At 40.2% G+C, this 22432-nt stretch overlaps 1 protein-coding gene across 2 annotated transcripts in view; it reads right to left on the bottom strand.

The window, feature by feature from the left end:
• The window catches only part of EFCAB11 (EF-hand calcium binding domain 11), a 52280-nt gene that overhangs the window by 16640 nt on the left and 13208 nt on the right, over positions 1–22432 (bottom strand). For both annotated transcript variants that reach the window (XM_083621488.1, XM_083621489.1), the window contains exon 5: positions 21727–21817. In XM_083621488.1, coding sequence (XP_083477614.1) covers positions 21727–21817 — 91 coding nt within the window. The remainder of the gene's footprint in view (positions 1–21726; positions 21818–22432) is intronic.

Here is a 22432-nt window from a genome sequence, read left to right on the forward strand (position 1 = left end):
TATCTGCCCGAAGCCCGGGGCGCACTCTGCTGTGCTCCCCGGGTTTCGGGCTGCAGGCTGCTGTCCACAAGCCTTGGGAGCCCGGCGGGAACTCCCGTGGGCTCCCAAGGCTTGCGGATAGCTTCCTGAAGCCTGGAGAGCGAGAGGGGTTGGTGTGCACCGACCCCTCTCGCTCTCCAGGCTTCAGCGAAAGCCTGCATTCGCCCCATAGGACGCACACACATTTCCCCTTCATTTTTGGAGGGGGGAAGTGCGTCCTATAGGGCGAAAAATACGGTAGTTGGCGGGGCGCAGCTGGTGGGCATGCAGGGAAAGGGGAGGCTGCCAGCAAAGCCACACAGCTCCCCCACTCGCTAGGGCACCCCTGAGAGGCCGGCGCCCTGGCACAACAAACCACTAAGACCAATGGGAAAGATGGCTATGGCCTTAGCATTAAAGATGGTAAAATTATTATGATTTTTTCTTTTGTGAGCTGTCCAGAGAACTTCTGTTACAAAGCAGCTATATGAATGCAGTTAAACAGTAACAGTAAAATGTATATCATTAGGCAGAAGTTGCCACCTACTATTGGACTTGTTAATCTAAATTCCAGAAACATTTAAGAAAGAATATAAATGCTGGGTTTTAAAATTGAAACACTTTGCATTTTTACAACAAATGAATTCCAGACACAAAAAACGCAACTCTTCTGAAATTCTAAGGAGGCTTCTCTGCATGGTGGTTGTATTATATTGGTTGGCCAGAGTGTCAAATGCTTATGGTGGTCCATGGCAGATTTGTGCCTAAGAATATGGTGTGCAACATCTTTGGCTGATCTCCCCCCCCCCCAAAAAAAAGCTCTACAATTTCGTGATCTCCTAAAAAAACAACTCATCAGCTTTGGGTGATTGGTAGGGGTTGCTACGTCACTGCAGTGGCTGGAATGCCTGTAGCATGGTATGCACTGCTTCTTGTATCCTACTTCTGGTCTCATCCAATTTCAGTAATTCATAGTTGTTACTACTCACAAGAAGTGGTAGCTGCTCCTAATAGAGATACATTCCTCAACCTTGCATCAAAATTACGACCCCTATCAAGCACCCGCACCTGAATGATACATCCCATTCAATACTTCACTGATGTAGCAGTTCTTAGGTTCAAGCTGTATATGCATCTTCTAAAAACATTTAGGTCAAAATAGTGTTAGACCCATAATGGATTGTTTTAAAAATCTATGCTTATGCTTTCCTAGTGAACATTATTTCCTAACTCCTTATCGATTAGATTCACCCATCTGTTTAAGTATAAAATAACACATTAGGATTTCATCAGGCTAGATAATATAGATTGCTACCATAGCTGTCTTAGTAAGAACAGATGGAGCAACAGAACATTATATTTAGCATATGCAGTTCCACAAAATTTGCAGCTTTTATAAACAGTGGCATGCTCTAATGTTTATTAAAGGAAAATTGTGCCAGGCAGCTACAAACCAGAAAATTGATAGAAATTGCTCTGCATTAATCTACACTTCCAACATCTGCCTGAACTATTGATTAAAATCTCAGTTTATTCCATATTGCAACAACTCAAATGTAGGCATGTTTTCTCGATAGAAAAATTGGCACTACCATTCAAGCACTTTTAAATTCCTTAACTTCAATGAAATGTTTTGGGTGGGCTCCTTTCTCTACTACTGGAATCAATGAACTTAAAAGAGCTTAGCTTTGCCTGAACTGGGGTTTTAGTTGGGCTCACTGAAATATTCAGATTATTTTTTAAAAAAATAAAAAATGAATTTCTGTAACATACCACCATTCCCAGTATGTGAGTGGAAAGCACTTCTGCTCATCGATGAGAGAAAGGGGACAAGAGCGTCACATACCCAATGGAGTTCTGATCCAAAAGCCCAGGAGGCTATTTGAAACCACCATAAGAATTCTGCTTAAAGGTGGAGTTTAGAAGCTCCCAAATGCAAGCAGTAGACCTGTTTAAAGGTAAAGGGACCCCTGACCATTAGGTCCAGTCGTGACCGACTCTGGGGTTGCGGCGCTCATCTCGCTTTATTGGCCGAGGGAGCTGGCGTACAGCTTCCAGGTCATGTGGCCAGCGTGACTAAGACGCTTCTGGCGATCCAGAGCAGCGCATGGAAACGCCGTTTACCTTCCCACCGGAGTGGTACCTATTTATCTACTTGCACTTTGATGTGCTTTCAAACTGTTAGGTTGGCAGGAGCAGGGACCAAACAATGGGAGCGGGGGTTCGAACCGCCGACCTTCTGATTGGCAAGGTTTAACCCACACCGCCACCCGCTCCCAAATGCAAGTAGTAGACCTGTTTATACCAGTCTAAACAACTGGCTGCAGAACCAATTTGACAGTGTACTATTCCTATATAAATTAGTTATTTGTGAATGAACTAGTTCATTTTTGCCTGTTGCAGTGGAATGTCAAATTTTCTTCATGAAAACTGGTGGCTATCTGCTTTGACGGTAATCCCAAAAATTTAGGGGGAATTCCTGCAAGTGATATAAAGCTTGCATTTTTTTACTTAGAGTCTAAATAAAGAAATGCAAGCTTTGTAGCACTTGTTGAAGAAGTGTTCATTTACCATTATAGGAAACTGATAAATCAAAGAATACATTTTGGTGAAAAGTGTATGCTGCAATTCAATATACGATTAGAAATGTTATGAAAATGTTTGTTATTAACCCAATTTCAGGCTTGTTTAGAACCAGAGTTATGTACCAATTTATGAATATCAGTTCAACTGACACATTTGAATCACACACTCATTGACAAACATAATTTGTTGTCTGTGCTATTAAGAAGCTGTTTAAAAGGAAAAACAAACAAAAACAATGTAAAATGCTACACTTCATAATAGATTTTGAAGACTATCGATTATATTCTTACTTAACAGTATGTAAGGCAGTATATGATCTTTTAACAAGTCATAGAAGACAAAGATTTTTGATCACACAGAAGGGTCTGCTATTGCTGTGGTATGAGTAAGCCCTGCAAAATTAGAACTGGATTGGATACAGAGCCTAATCTATCCTCTGAGCTGAAATAGCTTTTCCTTTTCCTTTATCCTTCTAAGTCAACAATAATCTATGGAAAGCAAAATAAAGAAACAAAGGGATTGTCATAATGGCCAAATCAGTGATCTCTCAGGTCTAAGTATCTCCTCTCCAGCAGTATTCAATAAGCAAATATGTCACAGGAAAGACCCATTATAGAATAGGCTGTTTCTAATAGAAGTTTATTCCTAGCTGTCATCAGTTAGAGGTTGATATGTACGTAAAAATACATTTATATTCTTTCAAGCTTTTTATTTCCAAATATTTCTCTGTTCCAACTAACATTTTGGATCTGCAAATATTAATTTCCTGCCAAGAAATAAGTTGTGCAATCTGTAAAAATTTCTTCACCTTAGGTATCAAAAATTAAAATTAAAAAGATTAAATTTATATTGACTGTCTTCTTTCTTCAGTTCACTCCCCTCCTTCTTTTCTAAGTAAATATGTCCAATATTTTCAGTTCTCCTTAGTATAAGTCTCTTACTGTCTGCTGCAGCATTGTTGTTGTTGTTGAGTTTTCAAGAGGGTGGACACAGACCACATAGGAAAACCTAAAAGGATCTCTTTCCTTTCTCTTTCCATCCTAATTTTATCCCTTTTCCAATTCTGAAGACTACTCAGATTTACAAAATGGTACTCTTGTGTTCCGTATTGACAATAATCTTAAATGCTGGGGTCTGTATATAGCTTGCCAGTAACTTTTTTTTTAAATAAATTTCTTCTCCCATTATAATGTCCAATCATTTTGCTGTTTTAGGTTGCCATGGCATAGTTCCATATTTAAACATTAGATAGAAACATGCTGATGTTGAATATTACCTTTACTAAAAGAACTTGCTAGGCTCCGGAATAGCTTGAAGTTGACCTTGATTTTCTCCCCAACTCCTCAATAATATCTTACATTCCCACAGAATGATATCCCAGGAGAAAAAGTAGAGCTCTGCTTGGCATACATCAATGTGAACAACATACCTAATAGAAAGCAAACTATCTTCATGTGGCAAAGGGAAATTGACTACTTGACCTAATATAACTTTTCTATCTCAAGATTTTATTATCCCATTATTTATAAATTCTCTTCTTAGAATTATATTTTCCCCAATGATTGAAAATATTTTAAACTCCAAGACCATACCCATATTCTATTTCAGACCGAAGTACTTTAAGCAAATCTGTCGACAATGATAAAAGCTAAATACAAAGATAAATAAAAGAAGACAGCCCAGGAAGTAATATTTCCTATGCAGAGACTGCATTCTTTAGAATGAAAATGTGTGGATACTTAAAAAATAAAGTGCTTTTTTGTTTTTGCTGAGGATTCTTACTGCAATATGTTACTCACACACTTATTCAAGAGTGCTATCAAACAATTTTTATTTTTTTATACTTATCTATATCTCACCTTTTTCTGACAGGGACTCAGGGCATCTTACAACTAAAATGGAAACAGCTAAAAATGGGGGGGGGGAGCAATCATTTAAAAACATTAATACTGTAGAACTGAAATAAAATTAACAGAGGATGTCCTCCTCAGTTAAAGAACTGGAGTGCAAATTTAATTATAATTTAACTGAAGTTCTAGAGTGCCACACTAGTAAAAGGTTACATGTCTCAGTCTGAACTTGGGAGTGGTCCCATATGAAGAAAACAGAATCAACAGAATGCTATGACTTTAGGCTGAGAACTGCAGCACATAAGTTTGCAAGGCCGATTCCTGTCTCAAATTATTTCCAATAACAGCTTCTGAAACATGGGAGAAAATGAGTGGAAACAAACCTCCAATCACCAAATACGCTACAAGTTTAGACCAATGTGGTACCCTTCCAGAAGCTTTGAACTACCAGCAAGCACAGCCAATGATGGGAGCTGAACTCAAAAACATCTGGGGACATGAGATTGGGAAAAGCTGGTTTGGACTCAACATTTCCGTTAAGGGATTGGTATGACTGCCACTTCTCAAGTTCCCATGCCATGGCATGGGATAAACAGCAGATACACCACATGAGAAAAACCACATATGCAAGGGCTGGCAATATGGTGCAGTCTTCTGAGCAGGTTTCATGAAATTCTGGGCTGGTCCTGACACAGAGGTGGTAGGTGCATGATAAATCAAATTCATTGCAAAGATAGCCATATCTGCTAAGGAACCCATGTGTGTGTGTGTTCCCCAGTGGGCTTCTCTTCCTTTCACCCACATTCAATTCTATGTGCTTTTATATGTGGGCAAAGCCCCAATGGGACTGGGACAAAGCACTGGGTTATAAATGCTTTTGTGGGATTGTCTAGAGCAGGAGACAAGACACAGAAGGTGGGAGAAAGGAAGAAGGTGGCTTGCACCACCTGAACGTAATATTATATTGGGCAGTGGAGCTCTCACTGAACATTCACCAACTCTACAGATTTTGTTTCTTTCTACCCCATCCCACAAAACAATGCACTTAATATTTCTTCCATAAAATAAAAACATATTTTGTGAAGAAATGAGTAGACCTGGATATCAATTTAATGTTCTCTCACTCTCGGAATGGCGCGTCTGCAAAGTTATTCACAGTATTGTCCCCAAGACATTTCTTTCTATTAATACTATAAATAAATTTTGAGCTCAAGGTTATTATCGTACCTTGCAGAGAAAAGCACTAAATGAAGACTTTTCTCTTATTGCTCCAGCTTTCCATAACACCCAAGAACGTAACTGTTTCTATCTCATATTCTGCAACCTTCTTTAAGCCCATTAACTTCTCAAGTTCCGAGCAAAATGCATAAGGGCTGTTACTTTAATAACTTGGTAATAAAGGGCTATGATTGCACACAATGGACATTTCATTCATGCAGCATTAATTGAAATGAAATTGTTGATGGATAAGTTACTACTTGATTAAAAAGAACTGAGGGTTGTATCCCATGCTGCAGTGCCGTCCGAGCAACACGCTTTCATGTGTACAACAGAAATTCCCCTTACTCTCCTGCTGTCTACAGCCCCCTGTGTGCATTCAAATCTTCCTGAGTATTGGGGGACCATCCGGAGCGGTTTTATTTTGGGGAGGGGAGAGGAAAGGACATTCTGCTGCACAAGCAGAAACCCACTTACACAGCGTTGGACACAATCCTGAAGCCACATGGGCTAAAACTCTGACATGAACAAGGCATGTGAAAGCAGAGAACAGAGATTTACAAATTCAGAAAAAAATACTCCAAAGAGAAGGAACTACTGTAATTATGTACTTATGAATGATTTTGAAACAAATGTGGCTTAAGAATTTTCCTTCCTAAGAAACAATCTCTCTGTTGTAAATCCCCACACTGATGCCCCAATTCCCCTGAATCTTGTAGAAGTTTGGAGGTTTAGTGCAAGAAGGAAAACTCATTAAAAAGCAACAGAAAAAAGTTGGTATCAAAGGCAGTTTCCCTATCAGCAACTTTTACAACCCACAAGCTATTTTTTTAATAATTTTGGGTTGTTTAGAAATAGCAAATTGGCAAAGATCCACTAATAGGGAACTGCTTAAAACCAACTATATTGGAGTCCATGTCTTACTGGTCTAAAATGTTATTATTTTTAAAACATCACAATCCCTTAAGTAACACTATAATAATAATAATAATAATAATAATAATAATAATAATAATAATAATAATAATTTATTATTATTTATACCCCGCCCATCTGGCTGGGTTTCCCCAGCCACTCTGGGCGGCTTCCAACTGAATATTAAAAACAGTACAGCATCAGACATTAAAAAATTCCCTAAAGAGGAACTAGTTGATTGTCCATACTCAGAAGAGAACATAATACAAGAGCTGGAAAACTTTAAGCGGGATCCACAGTGGAGCCCATTTACATTTTCTTGAACCTTTCATCCATTTAATTCCATGCATTTTATCTCTTAATCACATCCAAGAATAGTTCAGTTCACTTTTCAAGTCATCTTCTTAGATACTTGCAAGTCCTAGAACATTACTTTTATTTGTCCTATCACTTGCAGAGAACTAATAGCGTTACATCATATCCTGAATACTTCAGGCCAGCAAACTTGTGACATATCCTTTACAATTTCAGTGGAACACCTTCAAATCATCTTCTCCACTTGTTTCACACATGCATTCTGAGATTTTTATTTCAGGATTTTTCTGTGCAGCATTTGCAGATTCCAGAGGTTTGGAGCACTGGAAGAGGGCTGCAGAATTAAACCTCAGAATACCACCCTGCCCTATGTGTAGAATTCGTTTTATAGCACTCTGAATCCTGGCTAGCGGTTCCAAAAGGCAAAGAAAACCCCATACGTAACTGTCATCAATCAACTCAAGAAACAGGTATCTCTTTGAAAGGAGATAAATGGGGCAAAGAACTACAGTCGCTTTTGGGGATTGAAATAGGACCTTAGGCGGCAATGCCGTAGTTCATTAGGGTTACTTTGCCAGAGGCAAAAAATGCTTGCCAGCCATGGCAATTTTCCTTTCCCAGCATGCCATGGTGCTAGATGGCAATTCTGCAGAATTTCTAGAAGTGCTGTTATCCAGGCACTATTCATAACTGGTAATAAATAGTATGAAATATTTCTCCCTGTGTGAACTTTCAAACTGCTGTGCAAAGCAAAATGAATCCAGTCCTTCTTAAAAGGAAGAAGAAATAGATCATTAGGGTTGCCGTGGATCTCACATGACTGTGGCTGTAAAGATGTGAAATGGCAGCAAAAAGCTAAAATTAACTTGCCATAAGGTAAGTCATATATCCTAATACAAGTCTGGAAGATACTAAAACGTCTATGGTATAGAGGATAAACAGAGGAAATGTAAGGGGGAAAAACCTTGTTGTTATTGGACCCCACTGAGGTACCAAGGTTGGGTGGGCTTTTGAGGTGGGCAATACTGCCAAAATATTAAGCAAATATGGCTTTGCAATTAGAATGTCTCAAGTATTGCCCCGAAGGGCAGTAGTAGTAATTTAAAAGAAGAAATTCTGCCCAGGGTGTCATTTTCCATGATAAGGCTTTCTCAATAGTGGTTCCCCATTTATGGAGCGCCGTCTCTGGTGAGACAGGTGCAGTCCAACTGTCACCCTCATTCAGTATGAATTTTGAAACATGACTGTACAGGCAGTATCTGAAAGATATTGTTCTGGGCAACCTTGAAATTATTAGCTGTGAGGATATCAGACTGTTTTGAATGTTTCTATTTATTTTATTTCTTAAAAATTGCTTTGCTGCTTTGTTGCCACCCTGGGCTCCCTTGGGAGAAAGGGTGGAATAGAAATTTAATTAAATTACAAGAATAAAAAAAATGAAAGCAGAATTTTATCAATCTATAAACTCTCTTGCTTACATCTCTTATGCCCATCTCTTCTTCTTTTCTATACTCTTTATTTTATTTTTGTTCTGCTGGTTCCAGTATTTTCATTCAAACCCATGTTCCCTTCCTTCTTTCTAACACCATTTTCCATCATGTCACATTATTCTGGAATTCCCTTGTCACCAATGCCCACACAAATCCATTTATTTCCTCTTTCATAAATGAAAATGAAAACCCAAATCCTGCTTAAAAGTCACCTGTTCTCTCATGCCTGCTAAATGAAACATTCCTCTCCCCGCAGTACACACTTTTACTTCCTCATATCTGCTAATTCTGGTTTTCCTCACTGTCTCTCCCTTACTCTGCTTGTGACTTGGGACCGCATCATGTTACTTGTTCTGTTTACAGTTTAATAAATATAGCCAGTAAAAAAATGAAGAAAGTAAAGAGCCGTATCATCAGTTTTGGGGCATATTATCAGCTTTCCATCACTTCTGTTGTTGATGCTCTAGTAACCTTGGCGTAGCTCACAGCAGCCCCAAACTCTTGAGCTCAAGCAATCCACTAGCCTCAGCCTCCAGTTGTACCACAGTGCTGGCTTATATTCAACACTGAGTTGTCACCTTACAATATCTGGATAATGAAACTGAAAAAGAAATGAACACCAGAAAAGGCTTCAATACATTATTTTCTTCATGCTTAATTATATGTTTTGGAATAGCAGATTCTTCATTGCTCACTTCTGTTAAAATGGGAAAATTATTCTTGGTTGACTCATTTTAACAGCTCTGTTGCATTAACATTAGATTTTGTTATAAAAGGTCCCTGTGGATGTGGCACAGAAGGATTCCAGACTACAGATGTGAATTTGCCAAGCATGCCAATATTAAGAAAAGAGAAATGAAGGCACACATAACAGTTAAATGGCTTCCTTGGAGGCCTGCAAAGTCTACTACCACTACGTACAGAAATCAGGTCAGCTGTGCCTTCTCCTGAGCCAAGTCAACCATCATGTATGCAAAATTGCAATAAGTATGAAAAATAAGGAATCAAGAAAATGGTGAGATCTTAAGCATACATTTTAAGTCTGTAGAAAAGCAACGAATTCTTTGTCCAAGTATGTTTAAATTTCTGCGTAAAGGGAATATCTTCTTCTTTGGCGATCACTCGTAGCCGAGTAAGATTGTCTTCCATAAACACAGTTTTAACAATGAGTCCATAAGTGACTGTGGAGACCAATTCTGGATCCACACGTCCTTCCACAGTGGGGACATAGGTTTCTGGGTGGGAGATGATCACAGTGTGGTTTTGCCAAGCGTGCCTTCCTCCGAGCACGCTTCTCCCTTGCGTCCTGAGTTCGAGTGTCTTCAAAGCCCACGACACCTTTGGTAAAGGCTGTTCTCCAACTGGAGTGCTCACAGGCCAGTGTTTCCCAGTTGTCAGTGTTTATACTACATTTTTTAAGATTTGCCTTGAGACAGTCTTTAAACCTCTTTTGTTGACCACCAGCATTACGCTGTCCATTTTAAAGTTTGGAATAGAGTAGTTGACCAGTCCAACGAAGTTGATGTTGAAGAATCATTGCTTCGACACTGGTGATCTTTGCTTCTTCCAGTTCACTGATATTAGTTCGCCTGTCTAGCCAAGTGATGTGTAAAAAATTTTGGAGGCACCGTTGATGGAATCTTTCGAGTAGTTGGAGATGGCATTTATAAGTGGTCTATGTTTCACAAGCATATAGTAAGGTTGGTAGTACAATAGCTTTGTAAACAAGCATTTTGGTTTCCCTGCAAATGTCCCGGTCCTCAAACACTCTGCACTTCAGTTGGGAGAAAGCAGCACTCGCAGAGCTCAGGCGATGCTGCATTTCGGCATCAATGTTGGCCCTTGTGGAACGATAACTGCCTAGGTAGGAGAAGTGATCAACATTAACCAACGTTACACCATTGAATTGGATTTGTGGCGCTGCAGAGGGGTTATTTTGTACTTGTTGGTGTAGCATTTTGGTTTTTTGGATGTTGAGTGATAGGCCAAGCTTCGTAAGCTTCTGCAAAGATATTTAGGATGGTTTGGAGGTCATCCTCTGAGCGTGCACACACTATGTTGTCATCAGCATACTGAAGCTCTATGACGGAAGTTACGGTAACCTTACTCTTTGCTTTTAGCTTGCTCAGACTGAAGAGCCTTCCATCTGTTCGATATATGATTTCTACTCCGGTGGGGAGTTTCCCTTCAACAAAGTGTAGGATCATTGGAATGAAAATAATGAATAAAGTTGAGGCAATAATAAAGTTTTGAATAAAGCTTGAGAGCCATTGTTATTTGCGACTGTTGCTGTCATATTATCATGGAGGAGCAGAATGATGTTTACAAATTTACATGGGCAGCCAATTTTCAGAAGGACAGTCTACAGGGCATTACGATTTACAGTGTTGAAAGCCTTAGGTCAATAAACGCCATATACAGGGTTTGGTTTTGCTCTCTGCATTTTTCTTGAAGCTGTTGAGCGGTGAAAATCATGTCCACTGTCCCCCAAGAAGGCCGAAAACCATTTTGGGATTCAGGAAGGGTCACCTCGGATATTGTTACGAGACGGTTTGCTAAGCTCCTTGCAAGAATTTTGCCAGCCGCAGCTAATAGAGAGATGCCTCGATAGTTTCCACAATCAGTTCTGTCACCATTTTTAAAGAGACTGATAATTTTGGCATCTCTAAAGTCTGCTAGGATTTCTTCTCTTTCCCAGATTTTTTCAATGAGCTTGTGAAGTTGTTGTGTAAGTTCAATTCCGCCCACTTTGATGATTTCGGCAGGTATCCCGTCAGGTCCACTGGCTTTGTTGTTTTTCATTTGGTTAATAGCTGTACACAGCTCTCCCAGATTTGGAGATATACCGTATTTTTCGCCCTATAGGATGCACTTTTCCCCCTCCAAAAATGAAGGGGAAATGTGTGTGCGTCCTATGGGGCGAATGCAGGCTTTCGCTGAAGCCTGGAGAGCGAGAGGGGTCGGTGTGCACCCACAAGGTTGGGGGACAGCGGGGAGGCGGAACGCCGCCATCCCGCTGTCTCCCGATGTGGTTTGGAGGCTGACGGCGGGGAGACGCGTGCTTCTCCCCGTCGCCAGCCCCGCAAGCTCCGGGGACAGCTGGGAGGCGCAGTGCGTCTTCCCGCTGTCCGCGGACCTGGTCTGCAGGTGGGCAGCGGGGAGAAGAGCGCTTCTTCCCGTTGCCTGCCCCGCAAGCTCCGGGGACAGCTGGGAGGCGCAGCGCGTCTTCCCACTGTCCCCGGACCTGGTCTGCAGGCGGGCAGCGGGGAGAAGAGCGCTTCTCCTTGCTGCCTGCCCCGCAAGCTCCAGGGACAGCTGGGAGGCGCAGCGCGTCTTCCCACTGTACCCGGACCTGGTCTGCAGGCGGGCGGCGGGGAGAAGAGCACTTCTCCCTGCTGCCTGCCCCGCAACCTCTGGGGACAGCTGGGAGGCACAGCGCGTCTTCCCGCTGTCCCCGGACCTGTTCTGCAGGCGGGCGGTGGGGACAAGAGCGCTTCTCCCCGCTGCCTGCCCCGCAAGCTCCGGGGACAGCCGGCCCCACAAGCGCCTGGGGGGGGGAAATAATTTTTTTTCTTTATTTCCCCCCCCCAAAAAAAAACTTGGTGCGTCCTATGGGCCGGTGCGTCCTATGGGGCGAAAAATACGGTACTCAAGATTTTGCTCACACTTTTATTTCCTATCTTACTGTAACTGGATTAACCATGGGCCATCAGCATAAAAGCATAATATAAAACCGTAAGATCACAATCCAAACAATGTTGTTATTTTGATGTTTCACTACAGAAAAGTGCTACAATGGTGCTCCAAAGATCTGTTCCTACCTTGAACCATGGAAATGTTTGAAACCAACAACCAAAATAAGAGAAGTTAACGATGATTGCTTTGTGGAAGAATAGAAGCCCTTTTTGGAGTATTTAAGGAAATATTAAAGTTTGATGAACTCACAAGCAGGATTTGAAATATGAGCCGTAGAAGGAATTGGAGAATACAGTATTGATGCATTTGGTATAAGAAACAGAAGGCACTGTACAGCAGAGGGGAGGAAATTAAAACACCATGGGAAATTGGGTGGGAAGTCAGGACAAGACAAACCTATTATGTATTGAAGTATACATGTTTAACTTCTGAAAATTAAGTAAAAAATTACTATAAAAAAGGAAAAGTTTGAAATGAGCTTAAAATATTTTTATTATACATTGTAAGTGATTTATATATTGGAAATGCTGTAAGGTGAAGGGCCGTAGCTCAGTGGTACAGCATCTGCCTTGCATGTGAAAGGTCTCAGCTTTAAGTTCCAGGTAAGGCTGAAAATGTCTCGTCTGAAACCTTGGAGGAGGCAATACTGAGTTAGATGGACCAACCATATAAGGCAACATCCTATGTTCCTAATATGAGATTTGCAAAAAGGAGCCAGTACAGCAGTTAAGGATGCTGCACCGATACCAGGATATCTTGAGTTTAAATCTGCATTCAACCATGGCGCTCACTGGGTGACCATGGACCAGTCATTATCTCTTAGCCTAGTCTAAGAGTTGTTCTGTTGAAGGGGAGGTCAGAACACTGCTTTGAGCTCTTTGGAGGAAAGACAGAATATAAAATGTTACAAACAAACAAAAGTGAATGGTGCGCCGCTGTTTGAAAACCAATGATTCCCCCTGTGCCAGCTACTTTGAAGTAAAATGATGAGAGACAAGAATCTGTTTTCATATTTTTCTGCAGCTTTTTGGACACTTGCTCGTTATTCTCCAGCTCTTGCTTTTAACCCCTTACAATACTTGATTACAAGACATACATGGTTTCCCCTCTTGAATTACTTTTAACACATTAGTCCACATTTTTATTGCTTGTTGCTAAGCAACATGCATAACATTAAGATGTATGTTCGGTTATCTTGGAACATTTTCTTTTTCCCATATGTACTATTCTACTTCAAACTGCTATCACAATTGAATTTACTATCCCTTCAATTTCTTGTTCCTTCCTCTGCAATATCTACACTTGCCCTCTCCACATTTTCCTCCCTAAATAATTTCTAACTACCAATAATGATTAACACACGTATACATGTACATAGAATCATAGAACTGTAGAGTTTGAAGGGACCCTGAGGGTCATCTAGTCCAAACCCCTGCAATGTAGAAATTTTTTGCCCAACATGGGGCTTAAACTCATGACTCTGAAATTAACAATTATCCAAACCTTAAAATATACGAATAGAAAGATCAGAAGTCAGAAAATTATACAAACACAAATACTAGCATAGCGAAAAGTTTACCAAAACCTACAGCAAAATCCACTAAATTAATGACTGTATAAGTTAAGAATATAAGCATAAGGATATAATTGATTTTATAAGCAGAGGCAGGCCATAAATCCTAGGGTTGCAAAATGAACAACATTCAGTTTGCATAAATGCTTAAAGGGAGAAAAAGGACAATGATGTTGGAAAAATAAGATTTCTAACGTCCATTCCTAATCACATTTTGGTTGAAGAGTCCCACTGATTTTGATGTAACATGCTTCCATAAAAGTGCAATTAATATTGCATTGTATCTGCATCTGTAGTACTCAAATCATTAGTTTCCCATTTGTAACTGTAAGCTTAGCTTTTGTCTTCAACTGGACAAGCCTGGGTCAAGGAACACACACAGATTCCTTACCATTAAGTGAGTTTAATTTAGAAGCTACTCACAATGACAACAAAAGGAAGTAGGAGGGAGCCACAGTGAGCTTCTTAAGAGACGGGTGTTTGGGTCACACAGAGAAGAACAGGAGCACACTTTGGGGATTTCTAAAAGCAAAAATATTTAAGGAACATACTAAACCAAATCTATATTTGAAATTAGCTAAACAGTTTTTTAAGATACAGACAAAATCTGAGCTATTTGAATATAAAATCTTTAGAGAATATATGAAAGTAAACAAAAGCTGAATAATGAGGCATGAAAGGGTTTTTTTTTTAATGGAGGGGTGAATATGGGGTGAATAAAGTAATAGGCAGGAGGAAATTAATTCCTGTTGCAGTCAACTGTGGCCTGAAATTCAAAAACAGTCTTCAGATAAAAATATAAAGCAATTTACATTTAGCATGTTGAAATAAAATACTTGTCTCAGGTACATTTCCCTCCAATGACCCTGTCAAATATTTTCTATCTCTGGATCGGTTTTTAGTAATTTCTTAATGAATACCGCTGTAGCAGATGGACAATCTACTTCAGGGAGGGATATAGAAGGCTGTAGGGGAAAATAAAGGAATTATTTTCTCTGCATCTTTATCTAATGTAAGCTAGTGCCCTGTTTTCAGAACATGTCTACATGGTCTGTTTGGGCTAACAAAGATACATTTTGCATCTCATTCTATAGAACCAAAATGTGAAGAACTGTGAACTTTTTACTATTATTCCAGACCCAAATAAGAGTTATGACTTAGGAGAAAAGCATGCCAGCAGATGTGTCAGCCACTAGAGACTATTCTGCAAAGATGATGCTACATGTACATACAGCTGCATGCACCTTTAAATATGCAGCATGCAACACAATGGCCTAAGAAAGGACAGCAACAAAGAAAAACTACTGCAGACATCTCTAGAACTGGAATGACATTGCACTGTATACTATGTTCCCATGGCAACTAGCCATGGGAAGATGAATGTTTCATATTCACTCTGCTCTGCAGTACATGTCTAAATCAAAATTTCATAAAGAGCACAAGATCTTGACTGAAGATTATCTACACAAAACCAGGTTATTTTTATATTACTGAATAATTATAGGCCAGAAACAATGAGGTCATTTTGGAGCAGAGGAGACAAAAATATGCCAGGCATTAGTATGCCTCTAGTGTGTGATCCTATTCATCCAAGTGTAAACTAGCATAAAATGCAGAACACAATAGAATGTACTATCTGCTTCTGGTTAATGTCATCTCACATACCCTGATCCAAAGAACCATGGAAGCAGAAATAATAATCAGGTGTAGTGCAGAAGACTGAGCCATGTAGGGATTCTTATGGGGTGAAGTATAGGATCCATGAGTTATCTCAATGTATAAGAATGCTTTTTCAGCTAATATACAGATAGGTCTCTATACACTCATTAGAAGAAATCTGTTTGCAGAACCCTGTTTCCACAATTCTTTTTGCTCAACTGATACCACCAAGACTTGCAGAATAGCATCTATTCCTTTCTACATTTTTGTCATCACATCACTCTTTATAGATGTGAACGGGCAAAACTAAGGATTTTTTAAAAAAATATTCCTGATTAACAACTTTATGTTTGAATAACTTCTTTAATTAAAGACTGCTTGTGGGTGGTATTTTTTTGACAGCAATAGGCAAACTTTATTCTCTTGTTAGAAAAGTGGATGCTTGCATATTCAATGGAGAAGGAAATGGGAAAACGACAGTCAAGGACTTGTTGTTGGCATCTGTCTGTCTCAAGAGACAATGGGATGCACCTCGGGGGGGTGCGAAGTCAAACCGCTGTCTTAGCAGCACCAAAGTGGCTTCCCCGGGGTGCAAACCTGGGCAATGTGTATGGCAGTCCTAGGCTGCCCAGAAAATAGGACAGACCCCTCTCTTGGTCTTGCTGATGTGGTCCAAACAAAGGCAGAGCAATATGTTTGTCACCAGCTCAGATGCATGAATTGCCGGAAGGAGGCATACAAGACTCCATCCAACAGCATTAGGGACTCCACTTCCGGTTTGTGTAGGCTTTACTCCTTAGCCTCTTCTTTTCTGAAGATACCCGGTATGCTGAAAGGCAGCCAAGATTTAGGACCAGAATTTTACTTCTCCTAGATCAGTGATGGCAAACCTTTTAGAGACTGAGTGCCCAAACTGCAACCCAAAACCCACTTATTTATCACAAAGTGCCAACACAGCAATTTAACCTGAATTCTGATGTTTTAGTTTAGGAAAAAACCCTCATATGTTAGGGTGAATGTAACCCTTTCCATTGATATATAATTTTATGGTAAAATTCAGTACTTTTTTTCCTTAAAAAAATGTTTAGTGATACTCTCATTTTGATTCAAGAAAATCACCATCGGGGGAAATAGTTATAATTGGGGAAAATGAATACAGGGATTTTTTTCCCCTCCCGTTAAATACACAAAATGTTTAGGGGTATGCGTTTCCCTGCGTCCCCACAGAAAAAAAGCACTGGTATTACTTCAAAAAAAGTAGTTATGAGCCATCAAATCTTCGAAATACACTTTTTCCAGAAGGTTCACTAGAGAGCTGTACTAAGAGCCACTAAGAGCTTGGGGAGGGATTGTCCAAAGTTGTTCAGGTTTTTTTTGGGGGGGAGGGTTGTATTATCAAGATTTGTTGAGCTTTTGGGGGAGGGATTGCAGAAAACAGCTCACCAGCATCACCGGCTTACACCAATCGTCTCCACCGCAACGACAGCAAATTGAAAACAGCCCTTGTCACAGCCACCAATCACACGCACTATCGCTGCAGAGAATTTCCTGCCCATGTCTTTCAGGAGCCCCGGGGAGGCGGAGAGCGGCATCCACCTAGACCAGGGGCGCCGCTCCTTCCTCCCAGCCCGGAACAGGAAGTGTGGTGAGCAAGTTGCACACGTGTCCCTTCCTGTGCATGCTCTCTCTCTCTTTCACCCAAACACCTGTTGTTTTCCCGCTCCCCTCCCCCCCTTCCGTGCTAGCTGGTTGGCAGGCACACAACTCCCCTTGACGCTGCTGCAGGAGGCACACACTCTATGGAGCGTTTCCCACACGCAACAGCATGGGGGGTGCAGCCGCCCACTTTGCCAAAACCCAGCAACGGCCGTGCTTTGGCGGCTGCGCACGTGCCCACAGAGAGTGCTGCCTCTGGCACACATGCCATAGGTTCACCACCACTGTCCTAGATGGACTCCTTTCCCAGGTTGATAGGGTAATAGAAGGTGTGAAACTTTCCTCCCTTTTTGGCCTGTGCTTCTTCTCATCCTTTCCATTATTATTTTTATGGGTTCACACTTATAAAACGAGCACTTCACAACAAAATATGCAAGCCTTTCTGTTAACTGGTCTCTGAATGACAACTTGTAGAGGAGATGCCCATTTTGAATTATAGCATAAACACAATACATTTTGCTGAAATACAGTGATTTATTGCCATATCATTTTTTCTGACCTGCTACATCAATTTAAACCTGAGCTAACAAAAGGAAAGTGTTGAAGTCTATGCTACCAAACAAAAACTGCCACTTGTTCCATGTTATTAAGACATCAAGTTAGTCTATACATTAGCAACCAACAAATTGCTTTCCCTTCCCTTTCTGTCCACCACCCCAGAAAGCTGAAGTAGCCAGCAAAACACCAGGAACACTTAATATTGACAAGGTAGCCATGCACCTACCCTAGGCAAAGAGGCTCCAGGCAGGACAAGAGTAGCACTGCCAGTACTTGTATAGCTCCAATACAATGCAGCGTAAAGATAAACTGCTTTATAGACATTATAACACTGTGACACCAGATGGCGCTGTGGAGTCCCATTTTTCGCCAACAGGATTTCCCTATATGAAGTTTACAACGCATTTAACTGAATTGTTTCTTTGATGTGTCTAGATCCAGCCCTAGTATGCCTGCTGTTTGCTAGGCTTGGCTGACTGTTGGATTCAGAAACAAGAGGGAGGGAAATTAATATCAGTTCAACGTAACACTTTTGCAGATTTAGCCCACATGAAGTGCCTGATGTGCGTTTCAGACTTAAGATAACAGACAGCATAAAAGGAAACTGATATGTATTCACTGCTATAATAATAATGTATTTTCTACAGTCTAGACACTAGATCAAATAATGAGCTTAACAGTAACCTCAAACTCACCTAAGACAAACGGTTACATGTGTATAACAGATTTTACCTATCTCAAGGCGGAATGATCACTGGGGAGGGAGAGCTACTTAACTCATATGTTATCTTCTATATAAGCATCCCTGAGCCAAAGTCATTTTTTATATCTTGTTTTATATATTACTCTGTACTTAAAATAATGATGCACTGTACAGTTTTATTTTTATTATTTCTAGTATGTTGACTATAATAAATTGAATATATTACACAGATTTCAACAACATTGATTAATATGAACATCTTGAAAAGTTACATTGAAAAACCATACTGTGCAAGATGGAAGACAATTCTGATTTCCATTAAACAATATCAAATGCATGTATTATAGTTTGTCTTTTATTACTTGCCTAGAAAAGGCTATTTAGCACCACCAAATGGTTCAACTGATCTATTAATGCATGTTTATTTTGGTGCTCCGCATTATAAAGATTTAGTGTACAAACTGGTAAAACTTTGATGGCATGTGTCCTCTTCAGAATATTCTGTTTATAACAAATTAGAAGACTTTAATCAACGGGAAGAAAATATGTCTAAATAATAATAATAATAATTTATTATTATGGTCAGAGACCAGCTTGTAAAACACATAATGGGACTGCACTCCCAAAAGCAAAACAGACATTTAAAACAATATGTCTACATAAACACTGCTATTTCAAGGAACATATAAATTAATGCGTACAGTTCCATAAAAATACTATTTTCATTATATATATGCATGTGTGTGTGTAAATCGCATGAGCACATACATAAACACTCTCACTGGCTCATACAACCACCTGTGTCTTGACTCCAGCAGGCAACTATTGGATTTGTTTGTATAAGTGTGTTGTATATTCTTAAGTGCTTGGCATGTAATATACTATCTCTTAATGGCCTGTGCTCTGCACTTTAGTAGGGAATATTTTCTAACTAATGATACCCTTGAGAGTTTTTCCTGCATGTCAAAACTTTGCAACAACTGGAAATGCTTAGCAGGAATAGAAAGCAGCAACATTTAGCTGAGCACAGTTTATCTTCTCCCTTCTCAAGTCACTTGACTCATGAGATGCACATTGCTGGATTATTTTGTATGATTTTTATTTAATCTGTTCTAAAATCTGCCATATAAAACCTTACTTTTAAAAAGGGGTGCCAGTCCATGTACTATTATGTACTCACTATAACCACAAGTTCCTCAAATGATGAACTCAGGCTTATATCACCTACATGTATTTTACTACCTTATCTGTCATATGGATGACAGTTAAAATAAAATAAATTGTATGCATTGCACTATGTCCTAATCCCTGCCCCCATCTCACATGGATGCCATTTTGAGGCACTTCTTAGGTTCTCATCTCATCTAGTTGGCTTCCAGGTTGATCCTTTTTTAATCTGAAAGCTGGGTAATTTGGGAGTGCTTTTTGCGGAGCCACCAACCAACTGCATCTGGCACTGTTGATCGGTTACGGCAATCTGGAGAGAGCTGCACCATGAGCCTGGGTTTGGACAATCAGGGACAAACCTTGGCTTCCTTTAGGACCACAGAGGAGCAAAGGAGCTGGAAGCTCCTCTCTGAGAACCCACATGCTCACGTAGTGCTGCTAAGACACAATCTGGTTTACTGTGTTGTCCAAGCAATGCCACTGGGACATTTTCATTGAGCTATATCACTATGACCCCAATACAGTGGTACCTCGGGTTACATACACTTCAGGTTACAGACTCCGCTAACCCAGAAATATTACCTTGGGTTAAGAACTTTGCTTCAGGATGAGAACAGAAATCGTGCTCTGGCGGCCCGGCAGCAGCAGGAGGCCCCCATTAGCTAAAGTGGTGCTTCAGGTTAAGAACAGTTTCAGGTTAAGTACGGACCTCTGGAACGAATTAAGTACTTAACCTGAGGTACCACTGTATCTCTTTCCTGGGCAATCACTGCCAATTTACACACTTTAAGCATATATACAAAGTTTGCCCCAAATGTGCGCCACTTTCTAGTTGCTTATAATTAACTGCATTGCCGTTTTAATGCCCATTCACCCAGTTAGGAGAGATCTTTTTGGAGCTCTTTGCAATACATTTTTGTTTGTCCCACCATGAGTAGTTTGATGTAAAATATATAAGATTACTTCATTTTATATAAATCTTCTGGATTATGGAATTACTTGGACATCTTTTATCGGGAGAACAGAAGGGACAACACACATTTAACATAATCTCTAAGCGAAAAAAACTTACAATTTTTGCAAATGTAAAAGTAGCCCATATAGTATAAGGTAAAGGATAGCAGCACCATATAGTATACTACTGTATGTGCCCTAAAAATGACTAATTTCCTTTTAAACCCTCAAATCAATGCTTGCAATTTTAAATACTATACAAACTCCTAAATATATATTCATTCTCATCAAACAGTGGTTGCAATTTTTAGAAAAGGTATTAACAAGTAATAATAACAGTCACTTCCCTGGTGGTCTAGTGGTTAGGATTCAGAGCTCTCAACAAGTAATAATAACATGTGTCACAAGTACTGCATGAGATGTGTATTCCAATGCAACTCCCACTGATAGCAATGCAGTGTGAATAGAAGGCAAGGTGCTCTGGGGTGCATGATATTTGTTCGTTTAAATCACACTATATTGCTTTTCTGCCAATGAACTCAAGGTGCATATACTGAATGCCAAGACTGTGGAATGCTCTTCCAGGAGAGATTCAGCAGGCTTTGTCATTCCTAATGTTCAGATGTCTTTGGAGACTTTTCTGTATCAACAGACCTATTCAGTGGTTTCAGCTTTTAAGATAAACCAGGCATTTTAATGATCAGACTGTATTGTTTTTAATGACATTTTATCTCATTTGTAAATATTTTTGTACACTATCCTAAGATTTTGTCTGAAGGGCAGTCGAAAAAATATTTTTTATAAATAAATGCCACTTGTCCCTTAGATGCAGCCAGGTAGAATAGCTGCGAATGGAGAGAGTTCTCCTGCTACCATATGATCCTGGCTGACCATTAAGATGCACTGTGCTCAGAATGCCTGTACCGTCTGAAGCAGAGTAGGGCTTTCTCAGTCGTGGTGCCTTGTCTTTGGAACTCCGTATCCATTCTCAGCTAAGCAGCTGCTCAGCCTTGCTGACCTTTTAATTCTCCTTGGCATTTTATGCAATCCGATTCTGCTGATTTTACTATTTGTTGCTGAGGTTGTTTTACTATTAACGGCATTTGCTTTACATGGTAATTTTTCTCCTTGGTTTTATTGTTTTCAAATATTACTAGCTGCCCTGAGCTCTTTGACAGAGGACGGGGCTATAGGAGATGTGTGCAGGTCTCCCATTCTGTGTGACTGTGCTGTGTGGAGAGAAGAGGAAACATGGCTCTGCTTTCCCCTAAGTAGATCGTTTTGCTTGTAGACACAAGGCCTGCAGTGGTTTGGACTGAGCCATGTCTGCAGTTTAGAAACACAACCAAATGATTCTGTTCATCTTACCTGAATGCTTCAACTACAGTCCTCTCTGGCAGCTTTGGGGCCACAACACTGAAAGCTTTTCTGAAATCTTCTAAAGACAAATATCCTCTACCTTGATAAAGAGGGGGAGAAAGTATACGAGGAAAGACATTTAAATATTTAGAAGAGTAGTGAATCTATAAATCAGGATTAAGACACATTTAAAGCCTGGAACCAAGGGCTCCCTAAGAGTGTGAATCACTCTTATTATTTTTTAAAAGGACGTGACGTCTCAAGTGCACATAAATTTAGAAGGGATTTAGTTCTAGACCTGGTTATTGTGTTTGAGTTTAATAACCAATACCAGGAAATACAAGAACCTGTATTTTCTTGAGCTCTTCTTGTTCATAAATAGCTAGTGTGGTATTGCACTTTAAAGGGTCAGACAAAGATTGAGGACAACCTAACTCAAACCACCTCTTGGTTATGAAGCTCTTGGATGATGTTGCGCCTGCCAGTATCTGCCATACAGCCGTACCTGGATTTTCAAACAGCTTAGTTCTCAAACGTTTTGGCTCTCGAATGCCGCAAACCCAGAAGTGACTGTTCTGGTTTGCAAACTATTTTTGAAAGCCAAACGTCTGACGGGGCTTCCGTGGCTTCCAATTAGCTGCAGGAGCTTCCTGCAGCCAATCAGAAGCCGCACATTGGTTTCCGAACGTTTTAGAAGTCGAATGGACTTCCGGAA

Source organism: Podarcis filfolensis (genome assembly GCF_964270895.1).
Source record: "Podarcis filfolensis genome assembly, chromosome: 1".
NCBI classification, from domain to species: Eukaryota; Metazoa; Chordata; class Lepidosauria; order Squamata; family Lacertidae; genus Podarcis; species Podarcis filfolensis.